The 19,568-nt window shown below is 43.1% G+C and overlaps 1 protein-coding gene across 4 annotated transcripts in view; it reads right to left on the bottom strand.

Moving 5' to 3' along the window:
• Nucleotides 1–19,568, bottom strand: part of ACAP2 (ArfGAP with coiled-coil, ankyrin repeat and PH domains 2) — a 131,445-nt gene that overhangs the window by 66,450 nt on the left and 45,427 nt on the right. For all 4 annotated transcript variants that reach the window (XM_075861748.1, XM_075861747.1, XM_075861745.1 and 1 more), the window contains exons 8-9: nt 8,471–8,566; nt 3,545–3,619 (exon numbers count right to left, since the gene is read on the bottom strand). In XM_075861748.1, the coding sequence (XP_075717863.1) occupies nt 3,545–3,619; nt 8,471–8,566 (171 nt within the window). The remainder of the gene's footprint in view (nt 1–3,544; nt 3,620–8,470; nt 8,567–19,568) is intronic.

The following is a 19,568-nucleotide window of genomic DNA, read 5'->3' as shown; positions in this document are numbered from 1 at the left end:
GTGCCAGGGTTGTCGTCGTCTTTGTCAGTTGGCTCGGAGTGTAGGGGGGGCTGCTTCATCCAATGCATTTTTGAGAGTGTTATTATAAAGTTTGGCAGCCAGATTGGGACAGGAGAGGGAAGAGATAGGGGACAATGAGGACTGTAGACTGTCTATGAGTTTCACAGTGTTAATGGCATGTAGATTTCTGTATGTCTGATACGTAGGGATGACCTGAGGAGGCAGAGAATATTTGATAGTAGAGGAGAGAATGTTGTGGTCAGAAAGCGGGAGGGGAGAGTTAATAAAGTTAGAAACTGAGCAGACGGAAGAAGATCAGGTCAAGTGAATGCCCGTCTTCATGTGTAGGAGAGTTAGTAAGTTGTGACAGACCTAGGGACGAGGTTAAAGATAGAAACTGGGAGGCAGATGGGGAGATTGGGTTATCAATGGGGATGTTGAACTCACCCATGATGAGAGTGGGTGTTTCAGAGGATAGAAATTGTGGAAGCCAGGCAGCAAAATGATCCAGGAATTGGCGGAGTGAGCCCGGGGGTCGGTAGACAACTGCCACTCGGAGGGAAAAAGGGTGAAAGAGTCTGATGGTGTGGACTTCAAAAGAGGGAAATGTGAGTGAGGGGACCGGGGGAATGACCTGAAAAGTGCAGTGTGGGGAAAGAAGTATACCTACTCCTCTACCCTGCCTGTTCTCAGGTCTGGGGGCATGAGAGAACTGGAGACCACCATAAGATAGAGCAGCAGGGGAAGCAGTGTCAGACAGATGTATCCAAGTTTCTGTAAGAGCCAGGAGGTTGAGAGAGTTAGAAAGGAATAAGTCATGAATAAAGGCGAGCTTGTTGCACATGGACCGAGAATTCCAGAGAGCACAGTTAAAAGAAACAGGAGAAGACATACAAGGAATGGTAAGAAGATTTCAAGGTTTCTATGTGTGGCAGGTAAGTGGTTGAGCTTGGCAGAAGAAAAGGGAGGACCAGGGTTGGGAGAGATGTCCCCTGCAGCTAGTAGCAAGAGAAAGGAGAGAGACAGCAGATGGTTCTGTGATTTATAAGAGCGTTTTTTTATGTTGGGCAGTGGGATGAGATGGGTTAAGGTGACTGAGGAAAGTGAATAGTGCATGGGAGCTGAACATGGGCGAGGCAAGGAGAGAGGGAGTGATGTGGACTGTTTTTTGCCAAGGCCTAAATGGGCGATAGGATTATAAACCAAGAGAGGCTATAATGATGAGCGAGGTTGCAAACATGTTTGTAAACAGATAGAATATTGAATCTAATCATTAGAGTGTGTGCTAGATTGTTTCGTTTTGCAGCTTACCTGTCACTTTCCCCGTCTAACTGCCATGTATAACTGCCAGGACACTGACAATATGACACTTACACAGAGATGACTTCTGCCTTCGTGCCCCCCTGCACGAGTGCCTTCCCCATGTGCTACATCTAAATTTATAGGGGAGTAGACGCTCAGATCTAGGCCTAATTAAGCTCGTTCAGCTATTAATCAAATCAACTAGACACATGGAGGTGAAAAGCTATGCAGAGATAAATAAACAGACTAGCTGGTCTGGATGATCATAAAACTTAACGACGATCAAACACTTTGACAAAAGTCAGAGATAACATTAGACTATATAGGAAGACAGGAAAGCAGAGTACCATCAAATAAACGTTTCAGCGTTTTGAAATGCAGCTACAGCAGAGATGTAGTTCATGCAGGAATGAAATGGATTATATACCATAAAAATCTTCATAAATAAAAAAAAAAGTCTTCATGTTTGCTCCTTTTATGTATAAAGCCACAAATTATATCCAATGAAAAACCATCGTGTGTTCAGGATTTAGAATAGTTTATAAAAATTGTCTAACAAAAACATTGGCCTTGTTTACCGCAGTTTAATAAAAAGCTGCACTGTGATTGGTTGCTATAGGCAATAAGACCAGTTTTTATGTTAGACCGTTTTAATAAATGAGGCCCTTATAGATTGTCAATAAAATCAGAAAAAAATGGCAGGTTGCAAAAAGTAGAAGAGGAAAACCACAGCGCTCGAAAATAAATTTGAATTGAGAGTTTTATTAATCCGGCAGCACGTATGCAACGTTTCAATCCCAGAGGGTCTATGTAAAGCAAAACTTGACAAAGACAACTTTATTTTGGATTGCTGTGATTTTTCTCTTTTATGTCTATGGCAGTCCATAGACATGAACCTACTTTATAACAACTGTAGCAAATGTGCTGCTGTTTCTACTACAGGTTGCAAAAGTAAGTGGTGTGTGTAAATTCTTTTATACTATTAGGGTCCAATCACATTAACGTGAATCTCGTCCGTGTGGTGCGCATGGAAATAACGCACAGCACACTGACCTATTGATTTAAATGGGGCCACTCACACATGCTTGAATTTTCACGCAGTGAGAGTCTGCTGCGTGAATCTCACCGCATGTCCTATATTGGTGCGTTTTCATGCACTTACGCGCCCATTGAAGTCAATGGGTGCGTGAAAACCACTCTCTGCACACGGATGCATATGTGTGTGCGGTACATGATTTGCACATCAAGTCCATTAAAAAAAAAAAAAAGTGCTTTGCGGGTGCGTGAAAAACGCATGCCACTCGCAAAGCACACTGATGCATAACACAACCCACGGACCAGATTTACGTGCGTTTCTCACACACGTGAATCGGACACGCTCGTGTGAACATACCCTAACTTACATACCAGAAACCTCTCCGTTTTTTCACTCTGTAAGATTATATAATACACATTGAAACGTTCAATTATTCTGAAGACTTATTTTCTGTTTAATATATCTTGTGGTTTACTGGACATATATCCCATTCCCTAAGGGGAAATTTACTGCATATTGTAATTATAAATTTGTACTCCAAGCCAAATGCTATGTGCTGGCACCAGATAAATAATTTAATGAAGGATCTATTTCACTGCAACGGTGACCTTGGTTGGAGATGCAACACAAGGAAGAGACCATTACCCTTCTACATACTATTGTTCAGTGCCAGGGCGGATTTACATGAACGTGCTATACGTCCGTGCAACCCACGTGGTTTTCACGCGGGTCGCACGGACCTATGCAAGTCTATGGGGCAGTGCAGACTGTCCGTGAGTTTTGCGCAGCGTGAGTCCGCTGCGTAAAACTCACTACATGTTCTATGTCAGCGTTTTTCGCGCATAACGCACCCATTGAAGTAAGTGGGTGCGTGAAAATCATGCGCCCCCCACGGAAGCACTTCTGTGGGACGCGCGTTATTCGTGCAACAGCAGTAAAAGAATGAATGAAAACAGAAAAGCACCACGAGCTTTTCTGTTTACAAACATCCAAACGGAGCGTCATAATGATGGCGGCTGCGTGAAAAGCACGCAGCCGCGCATCCATATGAACATGACAAACAGAGCTGTCACGCACCTGCCACGCGCGCAAAATGCGGCGTTTCTTGCGCGCGCAATACGCACACGTTCGTGTAAATCCGCCCTCAGACTACAGCGTGTGCCTTCAGAAAAATACGGCTCTCTGTACTAGTTCTGTAACACCTACCTTTTGTTGAATTGTTGAATGTTTAAGCTCCATATCTCTTTTTTCTTTAGCAGCATCGACAACAAGATTATCCAACTGTAAAATAAAGTTAAAGTGGAATAACATATGCAGAGGAAGACATATTATAGCGGATACAATACAGATTCAATTGTCTCATGATGAGCATCTGCTACACAAACCAGAATACATTAGAATTGAAGTGCACCTATGAAGGAAATACACTTGTATGTTAGGGCACTAATACAGTCGGTGGTACATTATTCCTTAAACTACACACCTAAACTCTTGCAGAATTGTGAAACGGCATTTCTGCAGGAATAAATGAGCAAGTTTTCCTATCCTATTAAGTTTTGCTAAACTGACCACTAACAAGTAATAAAGTTCTTAAAGAGGATCTGTCACTAGTTTAGTAATGCCCTATCTCATAGTTTAGGGCAGGGGTCTCAAGCAGGCAGCCCGCATGTGGCCCCTGGGGCTGTCATCTGCGGCCCGCGGGACACAGAGCCGCTAGTATCTGCTCTGCTCCGAGACTCTGGAATTCCCTGACATCGCTGTCCACATATGAACAGCGATGTCCGGGGCTTCCCCAGATCCGGAGTCCCGGGTAGAGCGCTAGTACAGGCTCTGCTCCGGGACGCTGCGGAATTCCCTGACATAGCTGCCCATATATGGACAGTGTGTCAGGGTCTTCCCCAGAGCGGAGTCCCGGTCAGAGCGCTAGTATCGGCTCTGCTCCGGGACTCTGTGGAATTCCCTGACATCGCTGTCCACATATGAACAGCGATGTCTGGGGCTTCCCCAGAGCCGGAGTCCCGGGTAGAGCGCTAGTACAGGCTCTGCTCCGGGACGCTGCGGAATTCCCTGACTTAGCTGCCCATATATGGACAGTGTGTCAGGGTCTTCCCCAGAGCGGAGTCCCGGGCAGAGCGCTATTATTAGCTCTGCTTGCCTCTGACATCGCTGTCCATACATCGACAATGATGTCAGGGGCTTCCCCAGAGCAGGAGTCCCAGTGAGGTCAGGAGCACAGCTGGAGTCCCAGGAAGAGCCTACTAGCGCTCCGCCCGGGACTCCAGCTCTGGGGTTGCCCCTGACATCTCTGTCCATATATGAACAGTGATGTCAGGAGCAGAGCTGGAATCCCAGGCAGAGTGCCTGAAGGGACTCTGCGGCAGCATCCGCGGAGGACTCTGCGGCAGCATCCGCGGAGGACTCTGCGGCAGCATCCGCGGAGGACTCTGCGGCAGCATCCGCGGAGGACTCTGCGGCAGCATCCGCGGAGGACCCTGCGGCAGCATCCGCGGAGGACCCTGCGGCAGCATCCGCGGAGGACCCTGCGGCAGCATCCGCGGAGGACCCTGCGGCAGCATCCGCGGAGGACCCTGCGGCAGCATCCGCGGAGGACCCTGCGGCAGCATCCGCGGAGGACCCTGCGGCAGCATCCGCGGAGGACCCTGCGGCAGCATCCGCGGAGGACCCTGCGGCAGCATCCGCGGAGGACCCTGCGGCAGCATCCGCGGAGGACCCTGCGGCAGCATCCGCGGAGGACCCTGCGGCAGCATCCGCGGAGGACCCTGCGGCAGCATCCGCGGAGGACTCTGCGGCAGCATCCGCGGAGGACCCTGCGGCAGCATCTGCATTTAGCGACACTTAAACTGGAAAGCTGGATTGTTGAAATAAGCATGTGGAGAAATATCTCAAATTTGAAACCTAGCGGTATTATTATAGTAATATATTATTATAGTAATATAGTGTTATAGTAGTTCAAATAACTAATTGATTAACAATAATTTTGTATTGTATCAAAATTGAAAGTAATGCGGCCCGTCAACTTCCCATTTTTTCTATATGCGGCCCACTTACCCAGCCGAGTTTGAGACCCCTGGTTTAGGGCCTGTTCACATCAGCGTTGGCTTTCCGTTCCGGGGTTCTGACGGAGGTCTCCGTCGGGTGAACCCCGCAACGGAAAGTGAAACTGAAACCACAGCTTGATATCAAATGGTGACGGAAACATTGCTAATGCTTTCCGTTCGTCACCATTCCGTCAGGTTTCCATTTTAACACCGGAATCAATAGCGGAGTCGACTGCGCTATTGATTCCGTCGGAAAACCGGAATGGTGACGAACGGAAACCATTAGCGATGTTTCCGTCACCATTGCTATGAATGGTGACTGAAACGGAAGCTGTGGTTTCACTTTCCGTTGCGGAACCCCAGAAAAGAAAGCGAACGGTGATGTGAACAGGCCCTAATCTAATAGGCGCTGTCATACTGATGATAGTGAAAATTGTGTCCCAACATTTTATTTTAAGTTATGAGCTTTTCTTCTAAATATGCAAATGAGGTGTCAAGTCGGTGTCAACAGCAGTGATTCTCCTGAAGTTGAGCTACGTCACAGCCTCGGACGCTGTCCTATCAACATGAACTTGTTGCACACACAGTATGAGAGACTGAGGCTGGAGGGAAGGGGGATCACTTCAAATAGCCATATCTCCGGCTGTGGATCGCAGTTCTAGCTGTGAAACAACCGGAGGTATCACCAGTTGAAAACACAGGTCGGGAATGGAAGCTGTATAATTTATGATCATGCTGTGTTGCTGGGCTGGGAAGAGTAGAACTGTATGAGCTGATTGGACAGGGTCATACAGAAAACATTACCCCGCCCAGAGTGAAAAGAAAGAGTAAAATCCCATTTGGCAAGTATAAGCAAATTAGCATATTTTAAAAAAAAACGCACATAACTTTGCAAAGTTTTTGAAAAACAATGACACTGTAGTTAGCATTATAGCGCCTAACTCTATTAGTTAGAAGGTAGGGCATTAATAAACTAGTGACAGATCCTCTTTAAAGGGGCTCGGTCACCAGTTTATTACTGCCCTATCTCCTACCTAATCTAATAGGCGCTTTAATGTAGGTACGTTTTTTGTTTGTATTTTAAAAACGTTTAATTTTGACCAAGTTATGATAATTTTTAGTTTTATGCAAATTTGTTCTAAATGCCCAACTGGGTGTTTTTTTTTAACTTTTCACCAAGTGACCAATCCGCATCATACACTTCTCCTCATTCATGCCCAGCTTGTTTCACTGCATAGCGTTATCTCGCAAGATCACGCTGTGATGGGACTTCCTCCCACAGGTCCTTCACCGGAGTCATGGTAGACTGAAAAGACATCGCCTCCAGCCGCTGCAGATTCGGATAAACGCCCTGACACGGCTGGAGGCGATGTCTGTTCACTCTTCCGTCGCTCCGATGAAGGACCTACGGAAGGAAGTCCCGTCACAGCGTGATCTCACGAGATCATGCTGTGCAGTGAAACAAGCTGGGCATGAATGAAGAGAAGCGTATGACGCAGATTGGTCAGCGTCATACCGCCCACTTGGTGAAAAGTAAAAAAAACACCCATTTAGAATAAATTAGCATAAAACTAAAAATTATAACTTAGTCAAAAATGAACATTAAAAAAAAGCAAAAAAACTGTTACCTACATTAAAGTGCCTATTGGATTAGGTAGAAGATAAGGCAGTTATAAACTAGTGACAGAGCCTCTTTAAATGGACACTAACTTTTCAAACAACTTATGCTGTTCTAATAGTATACCTGATATAGAACTTTGTAATTTACTTTCTGTTAAAATTCAGTTGTTTTATCCATGAAAATTCTGTGTGAAGTTACTGGCCCTAGGGGTCTCCCTTCCTGTAATCTGCTGTTAAACATTGGTCGTAACTGGTTACAGAGCAGAGGAGACGGACTGCAGAAGGTGGAGGGGTGTCACATCACTGGCTGGCTAAAACTTTCTATAGAGATGGGAGTGGGGAGCGGGAGGAGGGAGAAGAGACAGAGTGTGACTCTGCAACACACGTTGCATGTAAGTCTATGGAGGGGTGAGCAAGTAAGAACAGAGAGAAACACACAGACCTGCTGCCGGTAAGATATCTATGTCACACCAGTGATGGATTCTCAGCTACACTGCTCATTACTGCTATATAATGTCCTCCTTGCTGCAGCTACTTCTGTACATGTGATAGATAGAGGAGATAGGAGAGCAGGATTCTCCTCTTATCGGTGTCTGCAGTGTATAGAAAAAATGATAGTCGTTAGGCTACGCCCACTAGCTTTGAGACAACTGAGAATTAGAGGGAGCCTGCAGGGGAGGAAAACTGCTAAATAATGCCACAAACAAGAAATGGCCAGAAAAATTGTTAATCCTCATGTATTGCATGACAAAAGTTCGGTATTCTTTAAAATAGTTGTCCGACACCTAGCAAAAAGCCCCAAATTTTTTTTTAAATAAACTTACCGTCCTAAATTTTGTGCAGTTTTCACAGGGCCATTACGGTTGTCTCCCGCTGCCTCTTTTTGAAATTTGCAGTGCAATAACGTTTAGTACATGGACATGTGACAGCGGCAGCCAATTCCTAGCCACAGAGGTCCAATGCCATACAAAAGAAACTCTTCCTTAACACCTTTCCGTCTTCGTTTTATATGCCAGTCAACAGAATGAATACTGGGGATGTGAAATAGCATACACTTACCGCGTCTTAGATTTACAGGGTTCATGCACACAGCATTGCTGAGTGCACAGACCCTGTACAATAGCGTACGGAAGCCGGGTCCTAGGTATTGGTAGGCACTCTGTGTTCCATCATATGGTACCTCTGTGAGGAAAAGGATTCCTCCCTAGAACAATGCTTCTAGGGGAGAATGCCTTCATACTATAAGCATGTGATTGAACCAAGGAAACCATGAGCAGAAAACCTCTGTGTGCCTCCATATAAAATAAATGGCACACATAGATCCAGTATGGGCAGGCTATGGGCGCTGTATTACGGATGCATACACCACGGGTCCATAATAAGGCCTTGTGAAGGAGGCCTAATCAGTTATGCTTTATATGCGCACCAATGGAATATATGAGAACATATTTACCTGTGCTCCTAAATCCTTCATGTAGGGCTCAAGTTCACTGAAAAGGTCATATCCTTGGTGGAAGAAAGCCAGATGGGCATACATAAAAGACAGCATCTGTTAATAGACACATAAAAGACTATTATGCAAGAAAAAAAAACTTCTGCAAGCGATTGCAAACATAATATAGCACAACAGAACATGCAGATTTTGGCTTTTTTTTATGACACCTACAGGAAATTTTTATGCAAAATCACCAGGCATATTCTGTAGTCACACACTGTGTACTACACTCAGGCTGCACAGCTGAAATGGGAATCATGCCTTCAGTGAATCAGCAAAACCTGGTACAAACCCATTCTCCGGTCTTTTAAACACACGTTTCACAATATCTATAACTTCCTCCTTGTGACGTTTCTTCCAGCTATTATATTTTATTGAAAAGCCAAGAGCTGAGAAAAGGTTATAGATCTCTGCATTACAAGTGGGGGACAAAACCAAGCAGCTTGAGTCAGCTCTGCAGCAGCTCATAAAGGAGAACTACGGAGACGCAGTAGCTCAGAACTATACTGCAGACAAGAGAAATGACTAGTGATCAATATGCCTCTCCTGAACCAGAAAAAGTAGATTAGTAGATCTTGAAGACTTATTGGTATACCCAAAAGCATTAAAGGGAAGGGGTCATAAATCTTTTTTTTTTTATCATATTGCTTTTAGTATGATATTAAAATAAATTTTATTTATTTGTGTTCTACTTTTTACTTTTTTCTTACTTCTCTATGGGGGCTGCCATTTTTTTTTCATCTCTGTATGTGTCGATTAACGACACATACATTGATGGAATACGGCACATCCAATCCCATAGAGAATGCGAACGGGAGCCGTTACATTCACTGCAACGTACACCGTCTGTGTGGGAACGGCGCATGCGCGGCTCCCACACAAACCAAAACGAAGCACGTTTGCAGAGCAAAATCCGGCGTCATTTTCATGTGGACCGGAAGCCACGGCCGGACGGTTAGATGACGACTTCCGGCCATATGTTCAAGGAAGTGAAGGCGCAAGGAATAGTAGCGGAGGCGACAGGAGCAGTTAAGTTATGTTCGTGTATGTGATGTGTGTATTATGTTCGTGTATGTTTGTGTTATACTGTCTGCTGAGCACTGTATCAAATACTCCTTCGCTGTGCGGACGCTCAGAAAATAGCGGCACACAGTGTAGGAGGTTTGAAGATTCAAACCCCTCCTTCTCCTGGCACTAGCCTAAATAAGGGAGTTGAGATTGTGTGAGGACACTAGAGCGAGTGTGTCTATCCCAAATTTGCAGCATAAAGCAATGAGGTTGCTTTACCACATTTACCATGCTGCAATTTTGGGAACTGCTCCCTCTAGTGCCCAGCACATGGAAATGTTATAAATTAGAATGTAATTTATAATATTTCCTGACTAGTGAAAAAATGAAAAGAATGTGTAATCACTCAAATAATAATTGTTTAACTAAAAAAAAAAATAATTTCTAGCGACACATTCCCTTTAATGATTTAAAACCCAACAGCCTAATGATGGATTGAAGTCCATCAACCAGTAAATGACAGCTTTTGAAATAGTGCTATATGCAGTTCTATTCGATAATGCAGAAAGTCTGATAGTTCAGTACTTGTTTGCAGGACAGAACAGCAATCCTTCTGATTAATTAGAGCTTAAAGATTAACCCCTTAAGGACACGGACATTTTTTTGATTTTTGATTTTAGTTTTTCACTCCCCGTCCTTCCAAGAGCCATAACGCTTTAATTTTTCCGTCAATACAGTGGTGTGAGGGCTTATCTTTTGCATGAGGAGTTGTAGTTTCTATTGGTAGCAAGTACCATATAATGTACTGGGAAACTGAAAAATCAAATTCATTGTGAACTGAAATTGGAAAAAACTGCAATTCCTCCACTGTTTTTTGGGGTTTTTTTATGATTTCCACCGCCGTGGCTCAATACAATTACGGTGATATCAAATTTATGTAGGTTTTTTTTATATTTTACTACTTAAAAAAAATAGTTTTGTTTCAACACATTTTGGGAGATAACTTTTTTATTTTTCTGTGGATTGAGCGGTGTGAGGGCTTATTTTCGGCATGACGACCTGTAGTTTTAATCGGTACCATTTTCCGTATATACAAATTTTTTATCACTTTTTATTAACCCCTATCCGCACGAGTAAGTAACTGTACGTCGTTGCGGGAGGTTACTTCCCGCACGACGACGTACAGTTACTGAGTTTTTCCCGGTACACACTGTCGGCGACAGTGTGCACCGGGTACCGGGAGGTCAGCTGTCGCCGACAGCTGACACTCCACTCTTGCCAACCAGCTGTCCTTTGCCGCTGATTTTGGCGAATTAACCCCTTAAATTCGGCAATCGGTTGCAATCGCCTTATTTTGGGGGTTTCTAACATATCGGCAGACCCCGGTCCGAAATCGCGAGGTTTGCCGATAGTTAGTATGGTAAACGAAAGCCAAACAATGGCTTCCGTGTCTGCCATGGACGGAAGCCCATCAGAACCAACCTTCGGCTGGTCCTGATAGGCTTCCTGTCAGAGTGACAGGAAGTCACTGTGTCGTTCCCGATGCACACTGTCCCCGACAGCTGACACTCCAGTGTTGCCGATCATCGGCTCATCGCCACTGATTTTGGCAATTAACCCGTTAAATGCGGGGCTCGACTGCGATCTCCGCATGTAGGGGGTTTGTAGCACATCAGCAGCCCCCATGCAATCGTGGGGGCTGCTGATGCTTGTGATGGCATCCGGAGGCCAGGCAACGGCCTCCGGGTCTGCCATGTATGGAAGCCTATGAGGATCAGCCTCTGCTGATCCTCGTAGACTAACTGTCAGAGTGACTGACGCCACACTGACAGTTGGAATACATTACACTACCTAGGTAGTGTAATGTATTCTAGCAGCGATCAGAGCTGCAGGCCAAAAAAAAAGTGTAAAAAGTAAAAAAAAAGTTAATAAAAATGTTTCAGAAAAATGTTTTATAAAAGGGTAAAAATAAGTTTTTGTTTTCCTATAATAAAAGTCATTTATTATAGGGGAAAAAATGAAAACGTTAAAAAAAAAAAAAAAAAAGTACAAATATTTGGTATCACCGTGTTTGTAACGACCCAAACTATGAAACTATAATGTTAATTTTTCCGCACGGTGAACGCCGCAAACAAAATAAACGGAAAACTATGTCAGCATCGCTATTTTTTGGTCACCACCCCCCTAAGATATAGAATAAAAAGTGATCAAAAAGTCGCATTTACCCTAAAATAGTACCAATAAAAAATACAACCCACAGCTTTTTTTGACGAAAAAATAAAAAAGTTACGGCTCAGAATAGCGTGTCTCAGAAAATATATAATTTTATAGAAACAGAATTTTATTGTGCAAACGCTGCAAAACGTAAAAAAAAAAAAACTATACACATATGGTATCGGCGTAATCAAACCGACCGCAGAATAAAATAAAACTTAATTTATTGCGCACTGTGAACGCAGTAAGAAATAAAGAATTTAAAGCGCCAAAATCGTTGTTTTTTGGTTACCTTCACTCTAAAAAAAAGATCCTGTGGGGTCAAAATGCTCACTATACCCCTAGAAAAATTCCTTGAGGGGTGTAGTTTCCAAAATAGGGTCACTTTTGGGGGGTTTCCACTGTTTTGGTCCCTCCGGGGCGTTGCAAACCCGACATGGCACTGAAAACCAATCCAGCAAAATCTGCGCTCCAAAATCCAAAAGGCGCTCATTCCCCCCTGAGCCCTGCTGTGGGTCCAAACATCAGTTTACGACCACATATGGAGTATTGCCGTAATCGGGAGAAATTGCTTTACAATTGTTGGGGTGCTTTTTCTTCTTTATTCCTTGTAAAATTTCTATGTTTCCACAGAAAAATAGGTGATTTTCATCCTCACAGACTAATTCCACTAAATTCTGCAAAAAAAAAACTGTGGGGTCAAAATGCTAACTATACCCCTAGAAAAATGCCATGAGGGGTGTAGTTTCCCAAATGGGGTCACTTTTAGGGGGTTTCGACTGTTTAGGTACCACTAGACCTCCTCAAACCTGACATGGTGCCTAAAATATATTCCTAAAAAAAGGAGGCCCCAAAATCCACCGGGTGCTCCTTTGCTTCTGAGACCTGTGCTTCAGTCCATTAGGACACTAGGGCCACATGTTGGATATTTCTAAAATCTGCAGAATCTGGGCAATAAATATGGAGTTGCGTTTCTCTGGTAAAACCTTCTGTGTTATAGGATTTTTTTTTTTTTATTACAAATGAATTTCGGCAAAAAAAAATGAAATTTGTAAATTTCACCTCAATTTTTCCTTAATTCCTGTGAAACGCCTAAAAGGTTAAAATACTTTCTGAATGTGGTTTTGAATACCTTGAGGGGTGCAGTTTTCAAAATGGGGTGATTTATGGGGACTTTCTAATATAGAAGGCCCTCAAAACCACTTCAGAACTGAACTGGTCCCTGAAAAAATGGCCTATTGAAATTCTTGAAAATATGAGAAATTGCTGCTAAAGTTCTAAGCCTTGCAACGTCCTAGAAAAATAAAAGTACGTGAAAAAAAATTATGCAAACATAAAAGTAGACATATGGGGGATGTTAACTAGTAACTATTTTGTGTGGTATTACTATCTGTTTCACAAGCAAACACATTTAAATTTAGAAAAATGGTAATTTTTGCTAAAATTTGAAGTTTTTCACAAATAAATATGGAATTTATCGGCCAAATTTTTTTCACTAACATAAAGTACAATATGTGACGAGAAAATCTCAGAATCGCTTGGATAGGTAAAAGCATAAAGTGACACGTCAGATTTGAAAAAATCATCTGTGTCCACAAGGCCAAAACAGGCGGTGTCCTAAAGGGGCTAAAATATTTTTGAGCGCCAAGTTGACCAAAAAACAGCGATTTTGGTGTTTTCAATGTTTTATTTGAGGTATTCACTGTGCACATTAAATAACGCTATATTGTAATATTTCAAACTTTTACGAACACAGCGATACCAATTGTATTTATTTACTTATTTTTTACATTCCTTTAGAGTAAAAATGGAGAAAGGTTTTTTTTTTTAACTTTGAATATTTTCACTAGTAAAAACTTAAAATGCCACTTTTTTTTACACATTCTCTGAGTCTCCCTAGGGGACTTGAGCCAGTACAGCACAAATGTTAGGCTGGGTTCACACGGCCATGTTACATCCGTAATGGACGGAACGTATTTCGGCCGGTAGTCCCGGACCGAACACAGTGCAGGGAGCCTGGCTCCTAGCATCATAGTTATGTACGACGCTAGGAGTCCCTGCCTCGCTGCCGGACAACTGTGCCGGACTGTAATCATGTTGTAAAGGATCTGCCAGGCACAACTTCTGTGTATACGCCCATAGGTAATCAGTCTGCACCTGAGTCTGTGTCTCTGGGACTGACTCCGTCTTCCACCACTCAGGATGGCAGGCTTAGGAGCGGGAGAGCCTATCGCAGCCTGGCCAGACGGAGCTAGCTCCCGCCCTCGGTCTATTTATACCTGCCTTTCCTGTTCCTCCTTTGCTTGTGATTCTTCTCGTGTGGTTTCCTGGCCCAGCTACAGCTTCTGACTATTTGATCCTGCTCCATACTACCCTGGCTTAATGACTACTCTCTCCTGCTCTGCGTTTGGTACCTCGTTCACTCCTGGTTTGACTCGGCTCGTTCACCACTCTTGTTGCTCACGGTGTTGCCGTGGGCAACTGCCCCATTTCCCTTAGCTTCGTGTACCCTTGTCTGTTTGTCTCGTGCACTTAGCGTGGGGACCGCCGCCCAGTTGTACCCCGTCGCCTAGGGCGGGTCGTTGCAAGTAGGCAGAGACAGAGTGGCGGGTAGATTAGGGCTCACTTGTCCGTTTCCCTACCCCCATCATTACACATGTTTTCAGTACGGGACAGTTGTCCTGCAGTGAGGCAGGGACTCCTAGCATCGTACATAACTATGATGCTAGGAGCCCGGCTCCCTGCATTGTGTTCAGTTACGGACGTAATGTGCTCGTGTGAATCCAGCCGAAGGCTTAATAGAGGCAGAGTGAAGGCAGACCTGGGGGCTTTCATTAGGACCTTGAGCTGCCATGACAACCATGGGCGCCCCCAATCACGTTGGGGTGGGGTGAGATGTCGGTGGGGCCCCCCTCTTTTCAACGCCTCAGTTGCTGCGGTCGCAATTGAACGCAGCATTTGAACGTTTAAACGGCCAAGCTGTGTATTACAGCTGACAGGGGACTGATACCTGCACCGTGTGGAGCGCGCTTCATACTTCTCCTCCTGCACCAGGATGTCCCGGTGCATGAAGGGGTTAAGTAATAGCAGGATATTCTGAGGTAATACTTTGAGCTTCCTTCTTAAAAATTTTGCTTAGAAGTGAGTATACCCATCAACTGTCCCATTTGTTTCACTGCACTTTTCTTCGAACAGAACAAAAAAAAAAAAGTAGATCATGCATAAAAATAAGACCGTTCATGGTTGTTTTTTAATTTTTTTAAACCACATTAATCCCCTTATTCCCTGACTCCTTCCAATTCCAGCACTGTGTCCCGCTACAGTCCCTGCTCCATTTGGAGCCGAATATGATAATTTTGAGTAAAGGGGCAGAGGAGACCTCATCCCCCCACAGTAGGCATTGCCTTGTGCATCACTGTGACGTTGTTAAATCAGAGCAAAGCCTCACAGCGATGCAGAAGACATGGTGATATTTCTCCATATCGGTGAGGCTGCCCGCTCTGATTGGACAGTGTCACAGTGATGCACGAGGCAAAACCTACTGAGGAGAGAGGAGGTCTCCTCTCTGGCGCCTAATATGATCATTTTGAGTGAAAGGACAAACTGAGCCGGACATAAGGGGGCGGTGGGGGCACTAAAAAATTTTTTGTAGCGCTTTTAAATCAGGAGGCGGGGAATAAGGGGAGGAATGTGGTTTAAAAAATAAAACAAAAACAGGACAGGTCCTTTTTAAGCAAAATGTTAAAATAAATGTTACATTTTCTGCAGAAAATTAGTTGGGACTTAACCCCTTAAAGATGCAGCTATTTCAGGCTCTCAGGACAGATTTTTTTTTTTTATTATTATTATTCTGCATCCCGAGAGCCTTAACTTTTTAATATTTCCATCAATATAGCCGAATGAGGGCTTTTTTTATTTTTTTTGCTGGAACAGTTGTATTTTCAAATGGCTCCATTTTGGGGTGCATATAATGTATTAAAAACGAAAACATTTTTATGAGAAAATAGAAATAAAACATCAATTTCGCTATGTTTTTTTTAGGTTTTATTTTTACAGCGTCTGGCATAAATGACATGTTAAAGAGGCATTCCCATCTCTGTCGTTTATGTGCCGCAGGATATGCTATAAATGTCTGTTAGGTGCAGGTCCCAGAGATTGGACATGAATCTCTCTCTAGAACGGGTTCCCCCGACACCATCCTACCTTCCAGCGCTAGTAGACGGCTGCGTTGACTCTGGACTTGACATAAAGTGAACAAACACTGTTGCTCAGTGATCCAAAGCCCTGTTTTCAGATGAAATTTAATTTTGCATTTCATTTGGAAATCTCGGTCCCAGAGTCTGGAGGAAGAGTGGAGAGACAGTCAATCCTAGTTGCTTGCGGACCAGTGTGAAGTTTCCACAGTCAGTGATGGTTTGAGGGGCCATGTCATCTGCCGGTGTTGGGCCACTGTTATATCAAGTCAAGAGTCAATGCAGGTGTCTCACAGGAAATTTGAGAGCACTTCATGTTTCCCTCTGCTGACAAGCTTTATGGAGATGCTGATTTTAATTTTCCAGCAGGACTTGGCACCTGCCCACACTGCCAAAAGTACCAATACCTGGTTTAATAGCCACAGTATCACTGCGCTTGATTGGCCAGCAAACTCGCCAGACCTAAACCCCATAGGGAATCTATGGGGTATTGTCAAGAGGAAGAGGACACCAGACCCAACAATGCAGACGAGCTGAAGGCCGCTATCAAAAGCAACCTGGACTTCCATAACACCTCAGCCGTAAATTCCATGTTTTGTTTTTTGTGTACACTGCACAGTAGGATATTCATTTTTATCTTTCAGTTTGCCTTGTAATAATCTGCAGATTACTTCGTTATTTCTTCTTGGCAGTAAAACAGTTCATGCAAGTAACATTTAGTGATCACGTGCTTAGTATAAGGGAATTCACTCTTTTCTGTATTTAGCAAGGCCAGAGGGAGGGATTCTCCCTTTGCTGATTACACTCTGAGTTATGCTCTTATAAATATACGCTGTATATGATAATAAATTAGAGTCTTTCCTTTTGAGAATTTGGTCTCAGATTGATCGACTCACCGAGCTCATATATACCTTCTTCTAATTTGGAACCTGCAGAAATCAAGGCGTAGTGGTACCGTTGCAATCACAAGTGCCACAGGCTGATCGCCTCCACGCTGCATTGATGCAGTAATTCATGCAAAAGGAGCTCCGACCAAATATTGAGTGTATATACTGTATATACTTTTCAGTAGGCCAACATTTCGTTATTAAAAGTCTTTCGAAATTGGGCTTATTTAATATTCTAACTTTGAGACACAAAATTTGGGGTTTTCATTAACTGTTAGCCATAATCATCAACATTAAAAGATTTAAAAAAAAATGATGGAAATAGATAACTGTGTGTAATGAATCTATATAATATAGGAGATTCACTTTTTGAAATGAATTAATGAAATAAAATTAACTTTTTGATGATCTTCTAATTCATTGAGAAGGACTAGTGTAAATAAATATATATATATATATATATATATATATATACACACAGCCTAACTAAAGTAAGTTGATAAAAGACAGCTTCTTTGAAAAAACAGTACGTCAATAATAGAAGCTAACAGAAAAAAAAAAATTAAGAAAAAAAATTGCCTCCAGTGTTTGTAAGGCCCCCATGCACAGAACTGTAATTTTTATCCGGAATTACTGAATCTAATTACTAATGAAATTGCGGACCCATTCAGTTCTATAGGCCACGGACACATGTCCGTAGAAATGATCCGTAAATTATAGAACATGTCCTATTCTTGTCCGCAATTGTGGCATGGACCCACCTATAGAAGTCTATGGGCGTTTCCCCAATTGCGGACGGCTACGGATGTGTATCCATAGCCGTCAGATCCGTACTTGCGGACAGTAAAAACCCTTAGGGTATGTTCACTCAGTTTTTTGCAGGCAGAAAAATCTGCCTCAAAATTACTTCAGGAATTGCCACGTTCTTTGGGGTGTTTTTCAGCCGCAACCATTGAGTGCCGCGGGCAAAAAAAACGCCACGAAGGAAACCTTTTTCTGCCTCCCATTGATTTCAATATGTGGTCGGAGACAGAACCGTGGGAAGAAAGAGCATGTCGCTTTTTTGTCCCGCGAGACTTTTTCCGCTCCGGGGAAAAAAGCGCCTCCCATTGAAATCAATGAGAGGTGATTTCGGTCAATTTTTGGCACTGTTTTCGCATCAAAAAAACTCAGTGTGAACTAACCCTTACAGTCGTGTGCATCAGTCTGCAGGATTTTCTGCATGTTTCTGAAACAAACAGGAAGGTAACATTGTAAAAATCTTCCAGAGAACGCAGGTGTTAATTTCGTCCCGATTCCTTCATGATAGCTGAGGAGGCGTGGCTTAGACAAGTGAAGGGGTTTAGCAGACCGCAGTGGGGGAGGGCTCCTTCTGCAATCAGTTGCCTTGCAACCCGACAGGTTTGTGAGAGGCAGGTGGTTGGCTGATCTTCTGGGACAATAATTCTTTATACATTTCTGACATATTGATTGCAATAGAAGATAAAATAGGATGAAAGCAAAGGAAGGAATTGTCGGGATTCTTTATTTATTTTTTTGTGTGCATTTTCTACACAGGGCCAGGGCGAGGGGTAAGTGGAGTAGGTAGCTTTTAAATTTATTTTAACAGCCAATCGGATGCGGTGTCTGAGCAGCGGATAATGCTGGGTGCTACAAACTTACATTCATAAACAGAAGTTTCGTGCAGAAAACGCACGCACGCACGCACGTTCAGCAGAGCCAAATGTGCATGCTACTAAACGATTCAGAGCGAATAGTGGTCAACAGAATGATTGTTTACCCAACAGCCATCATGCTGAACTTCAGAGATCATGGGTGAGGAGCATATTCTAAAATCCTGCCTTGGACCCCAAGAAAATTGTCCTACCCATTTCTACATTTAGTATAGCTTTAACATGCATATTGTTTATATACAGCAGTGTTTCCCATCTCATGATGTTATACTGTCAATTCACATCAGACTAAGGGCCAAATAACGGTCATTCGGCTATTGGGTCAGATTAAAAAAACACCGCTACTTTGTAATGCCAAGAACAGAACTTTCCTACAGTACATTACCACTCTTTTTGCACATTGATGAATTTTGCTTGTTTGATTTCTTATTCCTTGAACATTTGTTTGTTGTAATTTTTAATATATTTATTTTGTTTACATCGTTTTGCATATATATCATACCGAATAAGGTTCAATACCACCTTTTATACTTAAAAATCTTGGCCAAATAAAGGGACCTGTGATGTCCATAATGTAATTGCTTAATAGTTGTGTATTAAAGTATTTTACTATATTCTATAATGGATTTTTTTTAATTCTTGCCATTTCCGAGACAAACCACTAGTGTAAGCACTGTAATATTTATTTCAAAAGTTGATAGCATTATATCTGTGCTGAAAAGACTATTTCTGCTTTTCTTTGCACCCATAAATCATTTTACCCTGTTAAGCTCTGTGCACACCACGATCTGTCACTACACCAGACAATAGTAAAATGTAGGCTACTAAAAACCACAAAAAAAAAAAAAACATACGGTAATGCACATGTATTTTTTGCCTAGCCGTACAGTTGCATACGTTTGCATCCCTTTTGACAGCATATTATTTTTGGGTTTTTCTTAAAACAAACTTTGCTGTGCTCAGCGATTTCCATCACTGCAGTAGACTTTGTATGGAGCGGCAGGACGTGTTCTTCACCGCCGCTCCATTCAACTCCTCCTAGGAAGCAGTCTTGCTGCTGGGAGGAACGAGGGACATAGGA

Source organism: Rhinoderma darwinii, chromosome 4 (assembly GCF_050947455.1).
Source record: "Rhinoderma darwinii isolate aRhiDar2 chromosome 4, aRhiDar2.hap1, whole genome shotgun sequence".
In the NCBI taxonomy this organism is placed as follows: Eukaryota; Metazoa; Chordata; class Amphibia; order Anura; family Rhinodermatidae; genus Rhinoderma; species Rhinoderma darwinii.
The sequence above is the reverse complement of the archived record's forward strand: the minus strand, read 5'-3'. Positions and strand labels throughout refer to the sequence as shown.